Source organism: Clinocottus analis, unplaced genomic scaffold (assembly GCF_023055335.1).
Source record: "Clinocottus analis isolate CAN_PGR_092001 unplaced genomic scaffold, fCliAna1.0.p SCAF_1, whole genome shotgun sequence".
NCBI lineage: Eukaryota > Metazoa > Chordata > Actinopteri > Perciformes > Cottidae > Clinocottus > Clinocottus analis.
This window is the reverse complement of record NW_027175820.1, coordinates 1,242,640-1,265,862: the sequence shown is the minus strand read 5'-3', so window position 1 is coordinate 1,265,862 and position 23,223 is coordinate 1,242,640. Positions and strand designations below refer to the sequence as shown.

General features: G+C 44.2%; 4 protein-coding genes and 5 non-coding genes across 9 annotated transcripts; 7 read left to right on the top strand and 2 right to left on the bottom strand.

Moving 5' to 3' along the window:
- Positions 1-1,378: 1,378 nt before the first annotated feature.
- Positions 1,379-3,736, bottom strand: LOC137783910 (protein C19orf12 homolog). The gene is made up of 3 exons (XM_068574260.1): positions 3,569-3,736; positions 2,534-2,708; positions 1,379-2,378 (listed from the first exon to the last, which is right to left on the bottom strand). Exons 2-3 carry the CDS (start codon positions 2,691-2,693, stop codon positions 2,113-2,115), a joined length of 426 nt encoding a protein of 141 aa, XP_068430361.1. The 5' UTR covers positions 2,694-2,708; positions 3,569-3,736; the 3' UTR covers positions 1,379-2,112.
- A 738-nt stretch (positions 3,737-4,474) lies between these two features.
- On the top strand, positions 4,475-7,272 carry si:ch211-260e23.9 (uncharacterized protein LOC555795 homolog). Its single transcript, XM_068577552.1, has 4 exons — positions 4,475-4,587; positions 5,805-5,948; positions 6,038-6,188; positions 6,693-7,272. The coding sequence occupies exons 2-4, from the start codon at positions 5,825-5,827 to the stop codon at positions 6,910-6,912; spliced, it is 495 nt and encodes a 164-aa protein (XP_068433653.1). The 5' UTR covers positions 4,475-4,587; positions 5,805-5,824; the 3' UTR covers positions 6,913-7,272.
- Positions 7,273-7,715: 443 nt separating this feature from the next.
- Positions 7,716-11,818, bottom strand: zgc:162297 (uncharacterized protein LOC555865 homolog). Its single transcript, XM_068577542.1, has 6 exons — positions 11,416-11,818; positions 11,011-11,093; positions 10,737-10,917; positions 10,459-10,609; positions 9,220-9,347; positions 7,716-7,958 (listed from the first exon to the last, which is right to left on the bottom strand). Exons 1-6 carry the CDS (start codon positions 11,486-11,488, stop codon positions 7,768-7,770), a joined length of 807 nt encoding a protein of 268 aa, XP_068433643.1. The 5' UTR covers positions 11,489-11,818; the 3' UTR covers positions 7,716-7,767.
- Positions 11,772-18,564, top strand: ccne1 (cyclin E1). Its single transcript, XM_068577531.1, has 12 exons — positions 11,772-12,445; positions 13,007-13,060; positions 13,321-13,408; positions 13,835-13,897; positions 14,096-14,262; positions 14,495-14,630; positions 15,101-15,247; positions 15,393-15,488; positions 15,636-15,770; positions 16,914-17,025; positions 17,140-17,297; positions 17,491-18,564. The coding sequence occupies exons 2-12, from the start codon at positions 13,047-13,049 to the stop codon at positions 17,722-17,724; spliced, it is 1,350 nt and encodes a 449-aa protein (XP_068433632.1). The 5' UTR covers positions 11,772-12,445; positions 13,007-13,046; the 3' UTR covers positions 17,725-18,564.
- A 978-nt stretch (positions 18,565-19,542) lies between these two features.
- Positions 19,543-19,682, top strand: LOC137787895 (U4 spliceosomal RNA). The gene has a single exon (XR_011077687.1). It is a non-coding gene; the product is annotated as a U4 spliceosomal RNA (small nuclear RNA).
- A 367-nt stretch (positions 19,683-20,049) lies between these two features.
- LOC137787857 (U4 spliceosomal RNA) lies at positions 20,050-20,189 on the top strand. Its single transcript, XR_011077678.1, has one exon. It is a non-coding gene; the product is annotated as a U4 spliceosomal RNA (small nuclear RNA).
- A 660-nt stretch (positions 20,190-20,849) lies between these two features.
- Positions 20,850-20,989, top strand: LOC137787939 (U4 spliceosomal RNA). The gene has a single exon (XR_011077700.1). It is a non-coding gene; the product is annotated as a U4 spliceosomal RNA (small nuclear RNA).
- Positions 20,990-21,657: 668 nt separating this feature from the next.
- Positions 21,658-21,797, top strand: LOC137787881 (U4 spliceosomal RNA). Its single transcript, XR_011077682.1, has one exon. It is a non-coding gene; the product is annotated as a U4 spliceosomal RNA (small nuclear RNA).
- Positions 21,798-22,384: 587 nt separating this feature from the next.
- On the top strand, positions 22,385-22,524 carry LOC137787933 (U4 spliceosomal RNA). The gene has a single exon (XR_011077699.1). It is a non-coding gene; the product is annotated as a U4 spliceosomal RNA (small nuclear RNA).
- Positions 22,525-23,223: the final 699 nt, after the last annotated feature.

Here is a 23,223-nt window from a genome sequence, read left to right as displayed (position 1 = left end):
TACTGTCATAATTTGAACTTTGTATGTCATGATAACGTCCTAACTCACTCACCGTGAGTGTTTTATTTAATGCAACACATTCATCTTTTACTTTCAATAATGCCGGCAATGAGCTTCTATATAAAAGTTGATGTATAGAGGCTCAAGAAAAACACGTGGACGTTCATTTCTGACCTTTGGGAGCAGTTTGTAGAACATGATGGAAGTTTTTTTTTTAACTTTGATTTGCTTTAAGGCTAAAAAGGAAGCAATCGTAGAAGATGAGGGACCACACTGGCAATAAAGAGCAACAGTCTACTTTTCACAGAGTCCTTGGATAGCTTCTCCACGGCCTCGCCGCTGGTCTGGAGACGGCTGCGTGGCGCCGCCACAGAACATCTCCCGTGTTTGTCCCCGATGGAGCCGGCTGATGAAAAGTAATTCAACTCCTTGAACAGGAGTCAAACTGCGCAAAGCTCTGTAAGTAAGCGTGAGAAGTTTTTTTAAGTGGATCCTTACATGCTACATGTAGCCAGTGAAGAGATCTGATTATGGGGGTAAGGTGAGACCGGCTGTTGGGCCCAGTGAGTAGTCTGGCGGCAGCCTTCTGGACCATCAAGAGAAAAGTGCGTTACGGTCGTCCATTTAAAGAGATAAAGGCTTGTTTATGCGTCTCTTGTTCAGCCGTTGGAAATACACATCTCAGTTTACTTATACTTCTTAAGTACTTCTTAAAACAGATCTAGTTAGCGGCTCATCTTGGGTGCCGTCCACTCCCTAATAGCGTTAAGGCAGAACAGCAGCCGAGATAACCTAAAAAAGTCTCCCGAGGTTCGAACGAAGGGTAGAGTTGGGTATCAACTACATGTAAGTGATGTGCATTATTAAATCTGTTCATGTTCCATCCCGAGGGTCGCACATTTAAAGCCAACAGGACAGACGAGCGTTATCGGACACTGAAGCGCAATAATCTCCACCCTCGCTGTGCTTACTGTGGTGGTTGAGCCCGTTGAGGGATCTATGGTGGACGTTTTGAACCCTCTGCGCAAGTCTGAACTCTATGCAGGCTTTGCCAAAGGGAATTACCCACAATGCATAGCAATATGACACAAAACACGCATTTTACCACGATGACGTAAACGACACATGGCCGTTCAGTCGGTTTCAGTTACGCAACGTTAAGGATGAAAGGTGGAGCGTTCAGGGACCGGGCCTCCGTCTCTGAGAACAAGATGAAATGCAAGTCAATGCATGTTTGACAGAAAGTAGTTTAGTTACATTTTCATTCATATGGACTGGATATCTTCTAGATGTGTGTATTTTTTCTAAATGTCCCTTTTACAATCGAGAGAACTGTGAATATGAAAATAATCAAACAAAAGCACAACAGCTTTAACAGTTCATTTGAAAATTCTAAACAGAGGTTTATTAAAAACACTCCGATGAGGAGTGTGGGGATTAAGACACGGTACAATATCTTATTGTAGTTTTACAGAGTAAAGTATACGTTGACATTCTGTCGTACAAAACATGTAATTATTAAGTGTTCAGTAGACAGATAGTGTTCTAAACATCGACTTCTTCCTTGTTCAGCGGTTGATGAAGTACTCAGATCTTTTACTTAAATAAAATGATTGAAGTATTGACATTAAAATATATCTCCATGTACTCCATTTTCAGAATAATATCTGTAATACCACTAGTTTAGAATTGGCTTAGCATTACGGTGGTGACAATTTAAATTAATATATACACGTCTGGGTAGCTTAATCATTCATAATGCCTCATAATTTAATAGTTGATGTCAATTTTTTTTATTGAACTGTAAATACATGTAGAATAAAAAAAAATACAATATCTGCCCCTGAACTGTAGCGGAGTAGAAGTATATAGTGATATAAAATGGAAATATTTCAGTAGAGTACAAGTACTTTCAATATGTACTTATAGTACATAGATTCAGTATCCCTTCCTGCTGTTGGGGTAGACTTCATTTGGCACAGACATCAAAGGGAAACATCAATGATTCACAGTTCCTTTTTCCCTGCAACAAAGTACAAAAATATGCGGCGAGGACTCTAATTGTACTCGGCAGGCCCGACCCCCCAAAAAAAGTCCACGTGGCATCAGAGCTCAGTCTTTGTAGCGCACCTCTGCTCGGAGCTCTTTGGTGACGTAGTTCAGCAGCGCGGCGGTGACCTGCTGCTGGAGGGTGGCGTTGCCCATCACGAGGGCGATGAGCTGCGCCGCGTCCGTCCAGTCCAGGTTGCTCAAGATGGCCGCCACCTGATCGTAGAGCTTCTGTCGCTGGACGGGCGGCAACTCCATCAGGATCTGAGGCAGAGGCCTGAACGTACCGCTGGTCAGCCAGCTGCCCAGGAGACCGCCGACTGCTCCACCTGAGGCACATGAAGGAGGTGGGGGGGGGTTAGAGGGTCACAGCGGACACTGTTCTACCTGTGGGCAGGAAGGGGACGAGGGAGGAGTACTTCCTTTTTGTCTGGTCTCAGGGTTCTTGACATCAGGGGTCTATGTTCGAAATAAGTATTCTTACCAACAGCGATCCCTGGAGGTCCACCGAGCAGCCCGCCCACGAAGGCCGTTCCTCCCGCCACGAAGGCTCCTTTGGTGGAGTTTTTCACCGCCACCTTGATCTGGTCGTGATCAGACAGCGTGCAGCACAGATGCATGACGTCATCCATTCGCGGCGCCATCCCTGCACTTTGACACTGGCACCACAGGAAAGAGAAAAGGTCAACTTTTGGGTCGCCAGTAGACAAAGCGGGAGTCACATTTTTTTGCACACCAACAGTCCTCACAACTCTGGGGAAGAGATCAAGCTTGCCATCACTGGGAATATAAAAACTGTATTATTGTTAATACCGTGGTCGACAGACTGAAAGGGAGTTTTTATCTCTTATCTACAAGTGATCCCACTGAAACCCCACAGTGATGTGATCCTTTGGTTTTTTCTGGAATGACGACAAACAGACAGAATACATTTGGTTTCACTTTTGGTTTCACGGCACAAAAACTACGTCATACAAATCCTTAAATATAGTACGACTCCATTATATTTCTGAACACATTTGGAGTTGCATTTCATAACGTAATGCTTTTACACTGCGGGTACCTCAAATGACAACGCGGCTGCTGTTAAGTCATAAAGTCAAATTGTCAAAAAGTCATAAAGTCAAATTGTACGCACGTTATTGACGATGAGCAAACATCCTTTAACTTTGTACGTGTTTTAAATGACCTGGTTTCTGAATGGAGTTTGGCGGGAGAGATTTCAAGTTGCGCTCGTAAGTGAGTCAAAGTACCCTTCTAAACGTGATACAAATTGACTTAAAGTACGCATGATATGCTCGCGAAATGTTTTTTTTTTTACTAAAAGATAACTTAAAGACAATGACAAGGGGGTTAACTCGACAACGGTCCGCTTTGAATGCAACACATGTTCAAGTTTAGTTTCTATTTCAATACCGAACAAAATAATTCTTCCCAAGTACGGATTTCTTCGTCTCCATGTAAGAGATAGAAGACAGCCGACATCACCCTAAAGAACAGTCTAACGCTACATTGTTACCTTCAGTCCTGTCCTGGATGTGCTGCCAAGTGGAAATTCGTGCTCTTTGCGAGCTTTCGGCTTTGTTAAAATGCACAGTCAACCAAACTCCTTTGCTGGTACTGCACTCTTTGTGCCCTCCCTGCCTGTGAGTGGCGGTCGCCCCACTTCCTGCTTTCCAAAAAATAAAAAAAAGCAATCAAAGAGTATATACCGGACAGTCGAGGCAAGATGAGTATTTTTTTAAATTTGTTTTTATCAGAATGCCATTGAAATCACCCTGTGTGGTGTCATCACTCCTCCTCTTCTCTCTGCGGGTTCAGTTAGAAAATTCCCTCTTTGAAACCAAAGACGCGGTAGCAAGTGGTTTAATAAATAAAGAACTTATATTAGCACATTTTGCGCAGGCGCACTACACAAACTGGTTGTTTTGGTGCAAGAGGTGACTTATCTGGATTTGGTAGAGTCTTCAAACTCTTCAAAGATAAGTTAGTTACTTTGTTACTTATTTACTTTGTCAATATCCCATTCCTTCATTCACTTTTAGTTCCATTAAAAACTATTAAACAAGTTAATGTATGGGAATGGTTGTAGCATTACTGCCCACTTTTACAGCAATGAACAGAGACTTTGAAACTGATATCGCTTTTTTCACGTCATTTTCGGCGTTTGTGCGCTCGGTTATTGTCCCACCGTTGCAGTGTAAGAAGACACGTGACCGTGAAAACGGGGATATAACCGCAGGCCCTATAGTAAGAATGATGAAACATGGAACAAAAACAAAAAACGTAATGTTTCCGTCGACGCGGACGTTTCAAATGTCACTTTGAGAAGGAGAGAGAGCGCGTGGGTTGGCTCGTGGATACGTGACGCGCGCGCGCCCCGCCTCTCTCGGGCTGGGTTACGTTGACGCGGGGAGGACCCTCACCGATAAACAACTCCGACATCAAAACAGTCTCTGAAAAACAGCAACACAGCGGGATCCCTCTCTGCGCCATCGGCCACACCCGGATACCAACACACGTCTGTTTCTTGGTCAGGTACGTCAAAGTGCACACCTCAGAGCATTTGCTGGGATTTAATGAGCCCCGTATTGTATTTGTACGTTGTGTCCTATGTAACTACAGTGCAGTTCAACCCATGACGCGTTCATGTACATGTAAACAGTAGGACTAATGATGCATGTTCCTTCAGCTCCGCAAAACTCACCCGATGCGAGCAGCTGTGATTAAAAAATAAATAAAGCGACGATATAATATCCTCGCAGGCTGTCAGCTGTTTGACTCCGTAGATATTGGGCTATTATTGGCTCTCGGGGGGGGGGGGGGGGGGGTGTATGTCTGTGACGGCAAACACAGCAGTGTGTGTGTGTGTGTGTGTGTGTGTGTGGGGGGGGGGGGGTATATGTCTGTGTTTACATGGAGAGGTCTGGGGGCAAACACTTGACAAGCAGGCGGTAACTTGTGTATGTGTGTGGGAGGGGTGGGGGGGTTATGTATCTATGTTTTGTCATCGCCACCAACAGCAGCCACACGCTAATACTTGTGATTATGGCCATAATGTGTACTTTGCGATGTATACCCTCAGGGTACTGTAAACAGAAGAGGTCCTCTTGTAACATTCCTTTGCGATCAGCTGACGAGAAATCGACAAGTTGCACCTCCCCACATTATATTCAATAGATGGGCTGACGTCACGGCCTCGTGATCGCCACCCGGACGAGCTTCTTTGCTCATAGGTGACATTTCATCAGTTGCCCAAGAATAGCAAAGAGACTCACCTATCTTCGGCCAAAAGGTACCAGGGGCGAACTATGGGCCAGAACAGGGAGAGTGGGTCGTCTCATTTGGGACAAAAAAAAGGTCACCTGCAGTGTGAGGGTCAAAGTGACTTCCTCTTCTTCCCGGATGAAATCTGAGCCAGCGTCCCAGATTATACAATATGTGGGCAACCGGTGTAATTGCAGCCTCTTGAGTCACCCTGTTTCCCCTCAGCTGTTTTCCCCCTGCCTGGACAGCATAGCGACAACCAAACTCAGGCCGCTCAGGTTTCTGAGCTTGGCGCAAAGGAAGAGGGAGCACTTGTGTTGCTTAACCGACCAAAGACACAAGCACGCGAGGCAGAGGATGGATCCACAATCAACCGGTTGATCCTTTTCTAGTAGGGATTCGTTTCGATGTGGTCTGCTGACAGGAAACTCTCCGAGCTGCTCCACATGTGATCTACATGCCCACTTGTTGTTCTTTTCCCTCCTCAGATTGCTATAGAGGCACCAAGATGATCGGCAAGATTCTCTCTCATCTGCTCGGGAACGCCGGCGAGGACTTTGAGGCGGCGGATGACACGTACCAGGAGCTGATGGAGTTTGAGGAGGGAGGATGGATCGTTGTTAACCTCCAAGGTGAGAAACAGAACCGCATCCTGGCGCTTCATCCGCCCCCGTGTGTGAAAACTGATCCGCTTGAACCGGGGGTGTTGTGTTCTGTTCAGAGAGCGGGACGCTGACGGCCTCTGAGGTCGACCCCCTGGAGAACCTGCTGATCGAGCATCCCAGCATGTCCGTCTACCAGATGAGATGCGGGGCGGCGGGAGCAGAGGAGGAGCTGGGCTCCGACGAAGAAGAGGAAGAGGAAACCTCCAGGTTGGTCTCCTTTTGAGCTCTTATACCTTGATGTCTTAGTGTTCCAGACAATCATGCTTGTTGCAGGCTATAATATTAAAGGAACGCAACTCGTGAGTACATCTATCTTTTATTTTATGGATTCATGGACACATACCCCCTTCCCTGCATCATCATCAGTCAGCCATAATGATGTTTTTTTGCAACCGATAAACAGAAGTGACTATATTTGGAGCAGAGACCACGTAAACAGTCATTTATCAACAGCATATTCTAATTTATGGTCTATTTGGGTCTAATGGACCCTAATTTACGACTGGAACCGAGATTGAGACGATAAAGTCATGTTCACAATAGTGATGAAATGAAGTGAGGAGTCTCCCCCTGCTGGCCAGTAGAGAGAATGCACATTTAAAGACACTTCTGCATTGGTTGTGGCCTGGTTTTGATACTTCCATCTCCCACATGTTGCACCTGATGTTTTTAATGAACTCTCACCTCATCTCTGCCGCTGCATCCCTCCAGGCCGGTGGCGGTGAGGCGGCACGTGTCCTGGCGTCTGGCCGCCTGGGGAATCCCGCTCCCCTGCAACGTCCAGCTGCTGGCGGTGCAGAGGGCCGAGACCCAGGCCGAGCGGAAGAAGCTGAGCCGCGGCGCCCTGTGCAGGCAGAACCTGGCCAAGGCGCGTTTCTCCCCGGCAGAGAGACGCTACGGCCACTTCAAGCAGCGCCTCTGCAACTACTGAGGAGCGCTCTGGCACCGCCCGTCAGCGAGGAGAGCGCTGGGAGCTGCAGCGCGGCGCCGGGACTCTGAATCACTCAGGAGTGGTCTCTCACCACTATTCCACCTCAAACAGTTAATCCTCTTTCCACGACTGAACCGCAGCAAGTTTTAGTTTTTGATTTTAATAGAGGCAACCCGCACTGCAGCTCTCTCACGCCCCGAAACCCGCTGAGGACGATGAGTCTTGATCTCCTGACATCATGAATGAATCGCCTCTCCGGTTGGAAATAATTACAAATAAAAAAACCTCTGCATTATGAAATGAGAACAGCTGGGTGGATTTAGATTGCTTAGTTGTTAAAAGGGGGTGGGGCTAATCTGTGAAAGTACATCTGTGAAAGTTATCGTGTGACACTGATCAAAAAATTATGAAAAAAACAACTGTTTTATCTTATGTGCCTTAGCTTTAGACAATCTTGTGAATGTGAGTGTGTTCATATTTTGTTTCATACCACAGTGTGACATATTCATGTGGTGTGGGGAAAAAAACCCACCTGTGGATTCCCTCATATGGATGCTGCTTTTGTTTGACTCTGCTTGAGGAATCATTATCAAAAAACACTGTTTTGTATTAAGTCCACCATTTTGTTCTTTGGAGCAGGTGTGTACTGACTTTATTCATTTTACTCATGTTGGTTATTGAGTGTAAATACAGTTCAATATTATGTGTTTTTCTATTTGCGTGTGTTTATAAAATGTACCAACACAAAAAAATCATTAAAATCTTGTTTTCTTACGTTGGCGATACGTGTTTAATGTGCCACCACACGCAGTTGTAGTACAAGTACAAGTACACGTGTTCAAGCCTCTGGGATTCTCATTTGCGCAGGTCACATATCTTTCCCATGAACCTCTTCACCTGCTCCGGGTCGACTGCGTTGGCCCAGTGGCCGCCCTCCTTGAAATGAGACCCGACGATCAGGCCGTTTGCGTCGAGGTAGCGCTCCACGTTGTCGTACGTCACCCCGGAGCCGATGAGCACGGGGATTCTCACGGACTGGGAAACCTCTGAGGAAAGGAGCAGACGATGAGCAGTGGCAGTATTGTATTATTAATACCAAGGCAGACAAAAACTTTATATCCTACTCTTCTCTCCCCAGCATCTTCAACATATTTAGTTTGATAAACTGCAGCTCGGAAATTTATGCTTATGTTGCTTCAAAAACGCTGGGCAATGAAAATTTCTGTTTCAAAAAATGTAAAAGTTAATCTTCCCCAACTGCTCTGGGGGTTGAAATTCAGAAGTCCATCTTAGAGAAGTACTCAGATATCGTTACCGATCTAATGCTGAAAACCACACTTGAGTTAAATTTTTTCAGAAGTAAAAAAAATGAACTGTGTTTTTTTTTTTACTCGCCAACTGGCTTTTTCTCATACTGGATGTGGAGGAGTGAGCAAAGGGGTATTGAGTGTGTCACAATCTGCACCCACACCGCTAGATGCCACCTAGATGCCACCTAGATGCCACCTAGATGCCACCTAGATCCTACACGCTGTCGCTTTGAGTCTCTTGTAAATAATCGGGGCAAAATAGTAATTTTTCACGGGAAAAACGTTACAGAAAATGTTATCCGTTCATGTAAGACAGTTTATGCTTTGCTGCCCTCTCTCTCTCTATTGTGCGCAGCATGAACTTATATAAAAGTATTATAATATATATATATATATATATATATATATATATATATATATATATATATATATATATATATATATATATATATATATATATATATATATATATATATATATATATATATTCACAGTAAGAGGAGCCTAAATCAAGAGAGGCTGAGATACACTCAGTGAACTTTGGACATGGGAGTAGTCTGACCTCCACAGCGGCACGTGAGCTCAGTATCATTCTGTCCGACCAGTTTTAGATATTTGTGCTACCAAGATAGACTGCACGTGTGTGTGTGTGTGAAGGAAGGAGATGGGGGAGAGTGTTTGTGTGTGTTTGTTCACCTGTGTGTCAACACACAAGTGCTTGCGGGGCATGTATTAAACATGTGCCTGTTTAAGTGTTGACAGTCTCGCATGTCGTGTTGGGGACTCCGTTACGTTACAATCTTCTCTGTGTCATTGTTAATTGGGGTTTTTTAATAATTACCATGTATATAAACCAAATGATTCAGTCTAAAGATGGATGTCAAATCAAAAAATAGCTTGTGTTGCAGCTTTGTGTTGTTGTCCAGAGAGATGACGCCCAAAGCGTCCACGCGGCTGCTGCTCCTACGGGCTTGGAGGGTGTTCAAGGTGTTGGTACCTCTGAGCTGCCGCGGGTCGGCCTGCGCCCCCGTGGCCGCCCCCGTGACGATGAGTCCGTCCGAGAGGAAGAACTCTGCGGCGCGGGCCGTCTCCTCGATGCTCACGTCTGACGTCAGGGCGTGGGAGCTGAGGGCAACGCGGCAGACACGAGTACAACTAGTCTGGACACCAGGTTGACATCATCACATCACATTCAGTTGATGCTTTTATCCAAAGTGACTCACAATAAAAGCATTCAACCGTGAGTACAAACTCAGAACCACGAAATGATTTCCTCCACTCAAGAAAGTATAATTTCTTCAACAAGTTAAACTACAAAGTGCTATAAGCAAGTGCCATTTAAGTGCTACGAAGGTGCTACTTGAAAGTTATACGTGACCTTTTTTGAGAATGTGTTATTTGTTGAAGTGGGAAAAATTATTTGGGAAAATATCGTGCACAATGTGTAACAGGAACCTGAAAAATGTTTTTGTTTTGCTTTTTCTTGAATGAGCTTTGAAAGTGTCTCATGTATTGGAATAAAAAGATGTGTTTTTAGTTTGTGGCAGAAGAAACATCTTTTTTGACATCAGTTTGTCTCTCTCTCTGTCCTACACGGTCTTATAGGACTTTAATTGTTTTAATGATGTATAAATAACAAAAGAAAATGCAGCTGTACGTCTGATGAAACTGGGGCCGTCGCTAGAACTCTCTCAAATTGAAATGCATATTTAAAGCCAGAAGAAATGATGAATATGTCCTAGCTTGAATGCAAATGAAGGATTTATACTTTGACTTAATTCCACTTTCAGCAGTTTGACCAATAAGCTAGACATTTAAAACAAAACCCTGCCTGACCCAGTTGAGGGCTAATTCATTTTGGTCACCACAAAACAAGTTCTATGAATCTTCATTAGCAGTAAACGTGGCTGTATCATCACGTTGCTCACTCTGGTCACATGACATCTATTGCTTCTGTCCATCCTGGAGAGGGATCCTCCTCTGTTGCTCTCCTGAAGGTTTCTTCCCTTTATTCCCTGTTAAAGGGGTTTTACTATCTTTATTTGGGGAGTTTTTCCTGATCTGATGTGAGGTCCTGGGTCAGGGATGTCATGTGTACAGATTGTAAAGCCCTCCGCGGCGAATTTTGTATTTGTGATTTTGGGCAAACAAAATAAACTGAATTGAATTGACTGAGGGAGGAAAAGTAGTTCAGAGTGAACCTCATCAGGTTTAACTGTACAGATGGAGATCTCACCTGTGCTTCTTTTTGATGTCGGTGAAGATCTGCACGCGCTCGGCTCCGATCTGCTTGCGGTACCTCAGTAAGTCTCCGGCGCAGGCGTTCAGGAGGCCCTCGTCGGCCACGTGAGAAAACACAAAACCCTCGGCCCTGATGAAATCCAGTTCTACAACCACACAGTGACGTTATACCACGTTTATACCAAGTTCGACACACACACAAGTGGCCGACCTTTGACCATTTGTCGCCTCACACACGGCACAACAACAATTGAACTGATGTAAAGACCGGACCTGAAGCCAGCGCCACGGCCAGGGCTTGCTGGTTGGCAGAAGACAGTATTTGCACTCCGAGCGGCAGGCGAGGACAGACGCTCCTCACCGCAGCGCAGACGGCGGTCATACAGGCGGACACCTCGGGGCCCGCGGAGAAGGAGTACGGGATGTCGTGCATGTTCTCCACGATCACGCCGTCCTGAGAGAGGGAAGAGAGGGGAGCGGTTACTGGCTCGCACCAAGAGACCGCGGTGTGTGTGAGGAATGTGCACATGGTGTTGAAATGACCTACAATCCCTGCATCGCGGTAGATTTCGGCCTCCCTGCATGCTTCTTCAATGATTTGGGATACTTTCATGCAACCCAGAGGGGTTCCTGAGAAATCAGAAAGTACAAATCCCATCATATGCAGTGATGCAATTCAACCAAGTACGTCTGTTCAAGTACAGTGCTTGAGTACATTGTACTTTACTTGAGTTATTCCAATTCATTTCACTTTACACTTCTACTCCACTGTTCAAAGATGCTATTGTAGCTTTTTAACTCAACTACGTTCATTTTCTTTACAAATTTCCCACATGAAAAGTGTTTTTTATCAGTGGTTTTGCAATTTCTACAACTTTTTTTGGATTACTTCGTCTGACACTGCAAACATGTACATTTGAACATTGAAGGGCGCCGTTCAGTCTTAGTTTACCTGGTAAGGCTTTAACATGAATCATTCCAATAACCACGGATTTTAGGCGTCCAAAAAGATCCAAAAACTTCATGATCCCGTTTTTTTTGTGTGTGTGGAGGAATAAGAGAGCAGCGAGAGAAAGAAAATGTTTCTTGTTTTTGTCTTTCTAGGTCACGTGACTGGCCAAGGGTCAATTTTGGTAAATCAAACTAAAACAAAATTGAATAACAAACCGTCTCCAAAAGACACACAGTTTAATGTCTCTTACTTCACCGCACTGCAACTGGATTAAAAATATATATATTTTTCCCAGTCGAAATATGAAAACGGGGTTTACGTGACGTGTGCGCAAAAGGGGACGAATGCATCCGGCGACCCGCGCTGTTCGTGGGCGCGCCGGCAGCAGCATCGGCGGGCTAACGTTGCTGCTTTATTTGTGCTAAATAACAGATGCGCCTGCGGTGACGGCGGGAGACAACCCGGCGTGGAGTCCACGCAACGAAGTGGCACCATTGCTTCGCCATAATTCGGCCGCGTTAACCTTCAATTTTAGCCTGAATCGAAAGGACCGCGGCTTTGTTTACATCCGACAGACTAGCCACGCGGTGCCCGGGCACTTCCTCCTCGGAAGCCCCGCCCCCCGCAGCTGTCACAGCGGCGGTCACGCCTCCTCGTTTTGCCGGCTAACTTATAATCGTATTTTCCCTTTTCTTTGGCGCAATACGGATCTCCCGCATAGAAAGAAAGGTCCTCCGGGCGCGACACGGAGGCGAAACGGAGCAGAACAGAGTTATAATCCGCCATCGGAGAGGCGGCGGACCCGGAGGTTTAGCGCCAAGTTAAATCCACTCCTCTCTGACGTTGACGCTCCAAGTCATCTGTTCCCTGCTAGGCGCCAGCTCAGAGGAACTAGCCCCGGACTGGATGCACACACACTCGGACAAGAGAGCACCCCAGAGTCTGAACAACAAGTCTGGGAAGTTGCACGCTCTTCACATCCATCTCCCAGACGTGGACGAGAGTGAACTTCAAGAGGCAGAATCTGGAGGCGAGTTGTCGAAACCAAACGTTCAACGTCGAGATGCAACTTTTTTTTGTGTGTGTGTAGCCGCGCCGACTTGAATGCTAACTTAACTCCAAACCTCAACAAGTTGGACAATGAATTAAAGGTGTGCTTGCACGACATGGCGGGTGCTTCGGGCACGATGTTCCGGAGTTTGTCGCCGTTTAAAAACGGACAAATTGAGGAGGGAAAATACCAGCAGGGCCGCCTCAGCTGTGCCTGTCGATAGGCCATTATGTGGCGAGCCAGCTGTCCGGAGCTACTTGGGGGGTATTGGGGGGGAAATAACCAGCTTCCCCTTAAAAAATACACGAAATAACCACGCCGAGAGACCGACACGTTGTCCGGCGTTGGTCTGCGGGTGGTTTCGCGACTGTACTCGTGTGTTTTTGGCGACTTTTAGCGCCGCGCACCGTTTCCATTTCCCCGCGCCAGGCTGCGTCGGGCTTTGTCAGAAGGAGGGAGTTGAGAGTGGGGGTTGGGAGTGTGTGCAATGTGTTTGTTTAAACCCCCCGAAACCCAACTTTAAACACTTCCCATTCACAGGTTTACTCTGAAACGGACACCCATCCCAACCATAAATATAATGCGAGGGCAACGGTGAGTTTCCTTCATTTCATTCATGTCTCTCTCTCTATTTTTTTTTTTTTTAGCGCGTCAATCAAAGTGTGCGCGTGTGTGTGTGACGACAGAAAAGCAAAAGTTGAGTGGATGGAGCTTTAGCCATCCGGCTAGTTAGCTTGATGCTAAAGTATCTTGTTGTGTGGCCTCATTCGCGTATTAAACTTGTGAAAGTGTGTCTTTTCTTCACGTGTCACCTCTGGAGACTCACGTCGTGTCTCTTCTGTGTTTGTTTCCAGGGAAGAGACAGAACCGACGTCTGTTGCTCCCGAGGCGCCCAGAGAAAATACAGTACGGTCGAGAAAGAGGAAGGCAGATGTTGCCATTGTAAGTAACGTTGGTGTGCAAAGGGCTGGTCGGCGGGCCTGTAACGGCCCCCACCGCCTCCAGTGCAGGCTAGGCTGCTAATGTACCAACAGGCCCGCTTTGACCCGAATGTAAAACTGGTGATGTGCATATAAATCTATTAGTGCCATCAACTTAGTGTATTGCCCGTTGACCTATTACAGATCGATGCATCTGATTTAGTGTTTATTGCATGCAACTGTATAGTTTAATTTAAATAGAAAAATACTTTTATTGGAGCTTATGAAGCAAAACACCTGTGGGGCAGGATTTCAGTTTCTACCTTTTTCATGTGGAAGTAGAGTTGTTCTAACCAGCTTTGTTTGTGTGTGTGTGTGAACTGAATCGCATGCATATAACAATACATTAATGTCTTCCCTTTTTTTAAATTCTCATTTTTTTTGATAGCATTTACAGGATCTGGACGATGAGGTAGCAGAGATGACGAAGAAAAAGCAGCGTGACTGCGAGGTAGGCGTTGTTTTTTATTGCATTGGATCAAAATGCAGCGCAACTTTGACCTTGGTTGCTCATTCCAAGAGGAAAATGTTGGCTGATCTGTTAATTATGCCTCTCCACTCTGGACGTCCTGTTAGCTCGTTGGTTTATTTTTTTCAGGATTCAATGTTCTGTGCGTCATCTTTCCGTTCTTCTCTCTCTCCTGTGAAGCTGGACTGGAGTCCCGATGCCGGGTACACAAGTCCCCACAGGTGGATCCCCACACCTGACCAGGAAGAGGACCAGGCCGTTGCTCTGATAAACGCCGGTTTCCCCCACTACAACTTCAACAACGTGTTTGTGACACCCGTACGCTGCGCGCCACTTCCCGCGCTGTGGTGAGTACTGTTGTTGTTTAAATCTCTAACTTTGGCTAAACTAACTTAGCTCAGTAGGAAGTAGATTGAAAAGTGTCGACTCCGTATTTTCTTTGATATGCGAGGAAAATCATACTTTAAATGCAAGTGATTCATTGATGTAGGTTTGCAGGTGTTGTACAACAAATAGGGGAGCAGTCAAGAGTTTGCATTTATTTTTTACCATGGTGTTCGTCTCTGTTTTTGTTATCAGCTGGGCCAGTAAGGATGTGGTATGGAACAACATGTTGGAGAAGGACAAGACCTACTCCAGGGACGTCCACGTGCTGGACAAACATCCTCACCTGCAGCCCAAGACGCGGGCCGTTCTCCTGGACTGGCTCATGGAGGTGAGTAGCGTGTGTCTTAGTGTTGAGCTCAACAACCCTTTAACGTGCAGCTGATAGCAAGAGCGTCCAAATGCTTGAACCTTGGCGTCTGTTGAACTAACTCGCACTGTTATGCACTTGTTCGTGGAAACTACGACGAGGACGTCGGCAGCTCTCGGCTCTTACGGCTTTCAGTGTCTTGATTTTACAAGTGATGTCTTTTCATGCACCGCATTCACAATTTAGAGTTTCCTCTGTCTCAACCTCCTCTGGGATCAATAAAGGAGTATAAAATGGGAAAGACTGTAGTTGGCAGGGATATTAATTGCTGTTCCAAGTAGCAATAAAACTTTGCCTGAGACAGTTTTCTCCTGATTAATACGTGTTGTTCCATCATCATTGTGACCTTCCTCATGCCATTTTGTGACTGTGGTTCGAGGCTATGTTCGTGCGTGCGTTGACATCCTGTTTCGCGTCCACATTTTCTTTAGGTGAGCGAGGTGTACAAGCTGCACAGGGAGTCGTACCACCTCTCCCAGGACTACTTCGACCGCTTCATGGCCACGCAGAGGAACGTCTTAAAGTCAACGTTGCAGCTCATAGGCATCACTTGTCTCTTCATCGCTGCCAAAGTCGAGGTAAGACGGGCTGTTGCTGCCTAGAGTGTAGAGTGAGATGACGACATCTTGGAGTTGCATCACCTCCTTTCTTCTATAACACTTCACACACTATGCTGTTTGGTATCATTGATTCTAATAACACTTTTTAATCTCCATCCCTTAGGAGATGTATCCTCCCAAAATCCACCAGTTTGCCTACGTTACAGACAAAGCCTGCACTGAAGATGAGATTCTCAGTATGGAAATCATCATTATGAAGGTAAAGGACGTGCACACATTAACCGGCCCTCTCGTTTCCTGGGTCATTCATAGTCGGCAGTTGGTGTTTTCTTGTAAGACGTTACAAATGCTCGTTGGTGATGGTCCTAACACTGCCGGTTGCTCTTTCTCTGCGTCGCCACCACAGGACCTGAAGTGGAGTCTCAGCCCTCAGACTCCCATCTCCTGGCTCAATGTTTACATGCAGGTGGCCTACCTGAAGGAGTCGGATGAGCTGCTCATCCCCAGATATCCTCAGAGTACCTTCACACAAATCGCAGAGGTACGTGTCTCTGTGCCTCGCTAATATCCTGAGTACCATCAGGTACAACAACACAGAGCGTCGACCTGAATGTGTATCTTAAGTAGATTTACAGTTTGGTTAAAAATGTTTTAAAATCTAACCAGACTCGTGTCTTGTTCTTTTTCCATATCCTGCTCACTTTTGAAAAACTTAAAACTACAGAAGAGCAAAAATGTTTGTGTAAAAATCCAACTCTAGCCTTTATAAACTGCAGTTACCTCAGAGAAAAGTATCTAGTCAGCAGTGGTTAAGAAACTTTAAATGCACAGCTGAAGGTGTTCCACAACCTTTTGTTTTGTCAAAGCAAATGACAAAGTTAAACTTGAGAGTGACACATGGTCGACTTTGAATGACGACTTAATAATATATATATATATATATATATATAATATAATGTAATATAATATTACCTGGTCCAACTTATCCGTCTTAGTCATGAAATTTGACCTGAGAGACGCCTACGCGCTGCTCCCACAACCATCTGAGCTTGCCGTCTTTCCAGGAACAAACACATAATCAAACTATCTGTGCATGATGCTGGGCGATATGGACAGTGTCTTCTATGTAGGTCCTTTCATATGTCTAACAATATACAGTGTATTATAAGAAAAATGGGAGAGGATGCAACTCTCCTGATCCACGAGAAGCACCAACGACATCGTTCCTCTTTCGCGGAGACGTTTAAGGTTGAAAAGCGCTCTCTGTCCTCCATGACGCGTTCCCGCCATGACTTTGACCAACAAAGGAGCAAAATTAAATTCATTTAAACATACCAGTCTTTCTGCCCAATAATAAATTGTCGTTTCCGATAATCTATTATAGTGTTTGACAATAATCAGCTGATGTGGTGCAGTCTGGACCAGACTTTAGTCCCATCTAGTAAATACTATATAGATACGAAACCTACACAAAGACACCGTTATTCTACTTGTTGCAGCTTTGAAGAGCAAAAACAATCTTCTTTATTCTTAAGTCTTAATCCCTGTGATACGCAGTAGTTACTCATAATACTCCAAGACAGATTTACCATGGTAGTTACATGTTTGCAGTATTCATTTTGAGGTGTGCGCCGGCATTTAATTACAGTTGTTAACTCTTTTTTTTGTTGTGTTTTCCCTCCAGCTGCTGGACCTGTGTATGCTCGATGTGCGATGCCTTGAGTTTTCCAACGGCATCCTCGCTGCTTCAGCCCTGTTTCACTTCTCTTCTCTGGAGCTGGTGGAAAATGTCTCGGGTAAACAAACCTCTTCTTACAGAGAAGAAAAGTTTTATTAAAGCACAATGTTTAATTTAAAAAAAGTTGCATTGGCCCGAGGTCTCACTCCTTCTCCCTTTTCTGGCCCTGCAGCTCTGAAGAGGGTGGAGGTGGAGGAGTGCGTGAGGTGGATGGTGCCGTTCGCGATGGCGCTGCGTGAGGCTGGCGGGTCGTCGATGAAAACCTTCGCAGGAATCCCCGTAGACGACGTGCACAACATCCAGACCCATGCCGCCTACATCACGTGGATGGTACGTGACAGTATCACAGTTGCGATCTTTAAGGGATGGTTTTTGTGCTGTGAGTGTATCACACAGTGGTTGGCCCTCAGTTTGAAGAAACTGAGTATCTGCACAGGAGGGAAGCAATGTACAACATCTATTTTGGAGTGTACGCTACGTTTATATATTTTTTAAAGATGTTTTCTTTTCTATCTGCGTACAGGACAAGGCCTACTCGTACCAGGATGTGGAGCTGGAGCATCACGTCCGCTGCCCCGTACCTTCAGGCGTCTTGACTCCACCTAAGAGCAGCGAGAAAAGCGAGGAGTCGGTGCAAGAGGATGCCGCGCTGCTGAAAATCCGTCCCAGGATTCAAAACTCATCCCCGCAACTCGGCACCTTTCGACGGTGCGCTGCCAGCTCTGAACCTGACAAGACGACGGCAAATCCTAATTAAGAGGGTTTTTTAAAAACATTTTTAGCTGTGAGCGGAATTAAAGACTTAAATGTGTTCACTCTGACCGGCCTCTGCAGTGCGATGGATCTTCAGTGAGGCAATGAAACCTTTTTTTCCCCCCTTTTTTTAATTATTTTTTTTCAAAGCCATGCTGATAACTCAGATCCAGACACTTTTAAATATCTGAAGCAACACTGACGCACAGTGAGCAAATGGTTTGGATGGCGTCTGTCCTCACAGGAATCTTACTTATTTAACCCTCCAGTGAAGATGAAACCACAAAGCCAAGGGGCTGTTCGGACAACACCGCCCAAAAAGGATATACATAGATATATATTTTGAATAGCAGAGCACCTAATTGCTTGCAGAACGAATACATTTTGTGTTTGCCATTTTTATTTTCTATGCAGAGGCCAAATTGAATGGACAGTTCGCGGAGTCTCTACTTGATTTATTTTGTGTGTGTGTGTTTTTTGGGGGAGGGTGATTGCTGTTTTTAATCTATTCGTGGCCTCATTTGCCCAAAAACTATTCCAAGGGTCATATTTGGCTCTTTGTGCTGCTATAAAAGTGGGCTTTGCATGATGGAGGGAGAAGAGAGAGTGTGTCTGTGTGTGTGTAATGTGTTGTTCTTGGTTCTACTCATGCCATTTTTTATTGGACAAAACATGGCCATGTTTTGTTTAGGGACCAGTAGCTTGGCTACCTAAATAGACAAGTGAACCAGCCGGGCTTCAGAAGCTAAGATATTGATTGTATTTAACTTTTTATTTTCTTTCCCCACCACCAACATGTAAGATTTTTATTTGACTTTTAAAAATAAAATGCTGCTACATATTTTTCATGGAAGATGGTTTCTGAAGGACTTTGTTGAATGAAATCAGTTTTTGTGTGTTGCAGAGAAACAAATCATTGTGACAAATGTTTCCATGAGATCACAACGGTGTCAACACGTCATCAGTAGTGTGTCGCTCTCACGCCAGATGCACGCCGGCTTCAGGCCACTAGATGCCAGTGTGACGCTGTCAGCCTTTCAATGCTCTCACCAAGAAAGAGAAACGTGCAAATATACCGTCATCAAAGCGCCATAATACATTGACAAGATATAAAGACCATTCAGTCAAGGTCCCAGGTGTCTGCGGCTAAACCGCAGCTCATTTATAATGAAAAAACTGAAATGTGTATTTCTTCTTTAATAATAAAGAAATTGTTTGTGGACTGATGTAGGATTGAAACGAAAGTGGAACATCAGAGGGAGCAACTTTGGTGAAGCCTCTTGTGTAGAAGTGGTTGGCTAACTTCCAGTTTCTAAACAGTCGGCCCTCACCAAATGCCCGGACAAATGTCACGTTTGTTCGAGATGAAGCTGTTATGCGCAGAAATGAATGATCTGACATCAATGTACATTGTTCTCCTTGCTTACCAGAGTAGTCTCACATGGTAGGTTATCTTGACCTTATTGTTGGTTCTTTCATTTTCTACGCATGGTGGTGTACGGTGGCTTGATTAGCACAAAAAGCATTCAAACGAAAATGACCAATATCTCAATATTCAAACAGCTGTAAAAACAGATCCTTGTATTTGTAAAGTAAAAATACAATGCTCACATGTAATAATGATATTCACAACTTCACAATTTCCAATATTCAAAGGGGTATAAAAACAGATCCTTAATTGTTATCCTTGCCTACCAAAGTAGTCCCACAAAGTAGGTTGTCCTGATTAAGTGTCGGGTCTTTCATCGCCCATGCATGACTCGCACCATGTGTTTTGTGACTGTTGCTTCAGGTACTGCTGATTTTTTTGGAATCAGTGGCCATCCTTCCGCAGAGGCAATATCATAGTCAATGAAGTTGTACTGAGACGTGATTGTTGCTGGTTGAAAACTTAACCCAATTCCCGCCGAGTTGACTTGAAATATAGTCAGCTATGGCAATTTTTGTCAGTCTCCAAGGAGACTTTATGCTTTGTGAGAATTAAACCCAGAGGTAGTTGGTAACCCATGTTAGGAGTTTACTCTGACAACTTTGACTTTCTTGTGGTGTTTGACTACAATTTACCAATTGTTCGCCATCCACAATCACACATGCCTGGCCATTGTTATCCTTGTGTACCAGAGTAGTCTCAGAAAGTAGGTTATAATGACCCAATTCTTGGTTCTTTCATCTCCCATGCATGACTGCCTATGCATGAGAAGGCGTGGCTTAAAATCAACAATCAGATGCACCTTTGACATTACCATAAACCCTGTGAGGTTGGAGAAATGCACCATGTGTTATGTGACTGTTGCTTCAGGTACTGTTGATTTTTTTGGAATCAGTGGGCATCATTTCGCAGAGGCAATATCATAGTCAATGAAGTTGTACTGAGACGTGATTGTTGCTGGTTGAAAACTTAACCCAATTTCCGCTGAGGTGACTTGAAATATAGTCATCTTTGGCAATTTTTGTCAGTCTCTAAGGAGACTTTTCACACTGTCTAAATTAAACCCGATAGTTGGTGGTTGAGCTCGCTAGGACCTCGCTTTTTCTAAAATTTGAGTTTTCCTGTGGTGTTTGGCTACGATTTACTAATTGTTCTTCATCCACGATCTGGTAAAAGTTATCGTTTTCTACCAGAGCAGTCTCACAAAGTAGTTATCCTAACCTAATTGTCGGTTCTTTCAGCTTCCATGCATGGTGGTGTACGGTGGCTTATATAGCACAAAAAGCGTCCAAAAGTAAATTCTCAATATCTCAATATTATCTCCATTTAACAGCTATAAAACAGATCATTACATTTGTTAAGTACAATTTCAATGCAGTCTTGTTTAGGGGGACCTGTGCTCTGCACATGTTCTTGGCCATGAGGTTTTACTGTACAGTTTTGGAGAAAAGTGACTTCAAAGTCAGCTTCAATGACATGATAATATTAATCATGTCACAATTTCCAATATTCAAACTGCTATAAAATTGTCGGTTCTTTCATTTCCATGCATGACTGCCTATGCATGAGAAGGCGTGGCTTAAAATCAACCATCAGATGCACCTTTGACATTACCATAAACCCTGTGAGGTTGGAGAAATGCACCATGTGTTATGTGACTGTTGCACCAGGTACTGTTGATTTTTTTGGAATCAGTGGGCATCCTTTCGCAGAGGCAATATCATAGTCAATGAAGTTGTACTGAGACGTGATTGTTGCTGGTTGAAAACTTAACCCAATTCCCGCCGAGGTGACTAGAAATATAGTCAGCTTTGGCAATTTTTGTCAGTCTCGGAAGAGACTTTGCATCTTGTTAATATTAAACCCTGAGATTGGTGGTAGATTTGGTTTGCGACATGTTTCCACCAACTTGAGCTTTCTTGTGGTGTTTGGCTTTAATTTACCGATTGTTTGCCATCAACAATCACACATGCCTGGCCATTGTTATCCTTGCTACCAGAGTAGTCTCACATAGTAGGTTATGCTGACCCAATTGTCGGTTCTTTCAGCTTCCATGCATGGTGGTGTACGGTGGCTTATATAGCACAAAAAGCATCCAAACACAAATTCCCAATATCTCAATTTGTCTCAGTATAACAGCTATAAAACAGATCCCTACATTTGTAAAGTACAATTTCAATGCAGTCTTGTTTAGGGGGACCTGTGCTCTGCACATGTACTTGGCCATGAGGTTTTACTGTACAGTTTTGGAGAAAAGTGACTTCAAAGTCAGCTTCAATGACATAATAATATTAATTATGTCACAATTTCCAATATTCCAACTGCTAAAAAAATGTTGGTTCTTTCATCTTCCATGCATTACTGCCTATGCATGAGAAGGCGTGGCTTAAAATCACCAATCACATGCACCTTTGACATTACCATAAACCCTGTGAGGTTGGAGAAATGCACCATGTGTTATGTGACTGTTGCACCAGGTACTGTTGATTTGTTTTGGTATCAGTGGGCATCCTTTCACAGAGGCAATATCATAGTCAATGAAGTTGTACTGAGACGTGATTGTTGCTGGTTGAAAACTGAACCCAATTCCCGCCGAGTTGACTTGAAACATAGTCAGCTTTGGCAAATTTTGTCAGTCTCTAAGGAGACTTTACAGATTGTAAATATCAAACCGTAAGATTAGAAGTAAAATTTGTTCCCTAGCCTGAATTTTAAATTTTCCATGCGTGGTTGTGTATGATGGCTTATATAGCACAAAAAGCATACGAACGTAAATTCCCAAAATCTCAATATTGAAACAGCTATAAAAACAGTTCCTTACATTTGTATTTGTAAAGTAGAATTACAACACAGACTTGTTCAGGGGGACATCTGCTATGCAAATATACTTGGCCATGAGACTACAATGCAGCCTTGTTCAGACTGACCCCTGCTCTGTCCATGTGTATGGCCTTAAGATTTTACTGTACAGTTTTGGAGAAAAATGACTTCAAAGTCAACTTCAATGACATACTGATATTCATAATTTCACAATTTCCAATAATCAAACTGCTTTAAAATTTTTGGTTCTTTCATCTCCCATGCATGACTGCCTATGCATGAGAAGGCGCGGCCTAAAAATCAACCATCAGATGCACCTTTGACATTACCATAAACCCTGTGAGGTTGGAGAAATGCACCATGTGTTTTGTGACTGTTGCACCAGGTACTGTTGATTTTTTTGGAATCAGTGGGCATCCTTTCGCAGAGGCAATATCATAGTCAATGAAGTTGTACTGAGACGTGATTGTTGCTGGTTGAAAACTTAACCCAATTCCCGCCGAGGTGACTTGAAATATAGTCAGCTATGGCAATTTTTGTAAGTCTCTAAGGAGACTCTACTTCTTGTAAATATTAAACCCTGAAGTCTCAAGTAATGCTAGATTGTTTCCAACAACTTTATCTTTTTTTGTGTTGTTTTCCTACAATTTACTGTATTTTAGTGCTTTAGTCTGTTTGTCTAGTTCAAGACAGGAATTATTGTGAAATAATTCCTGTTATTCTGAGCCACGTTTGATCAACTGCCACTCAAACCATACCTCCACAATCGAGACTGTGAGTAGCCACACAGAAACTAGACCGGCAACGACGCCCAGGGTTGTTAACCAGATCTCGACTTGTTTGTCTCCAGTGGTTAGTTTATTCTCCGTGTGTTGATGCTGCCAGTGGTGTTGTTTGCTTCAGCTGAGCAGAGTTAAAAACCAGGCCAGACCTCCCTCAGGGCTTTGCCACCGTCCCATGTAAACAAGCTGCAACAGTGTGTATTAGCAGACACTTTGATGTCATTGCTGACTTAGTTTCTCTTCTCTTACTCTTAAATATTTTATTGACTTCGGCTAATTCACGGCGGCAGAGTGAGATATTGAATATAACAAGGGCTTTGATTGCTGTTTTTCAAGAACTCAAAGGGATAAGTTTATCTCACAAACATGGCGTATCAGCAGCACGTACTGTATGAACATCTAGCATGATTTCCAGTTGACCAATTTGAGTTGCTGATGGGCCGGTGATTGTTTAGGGGCCTCCAGACAACCT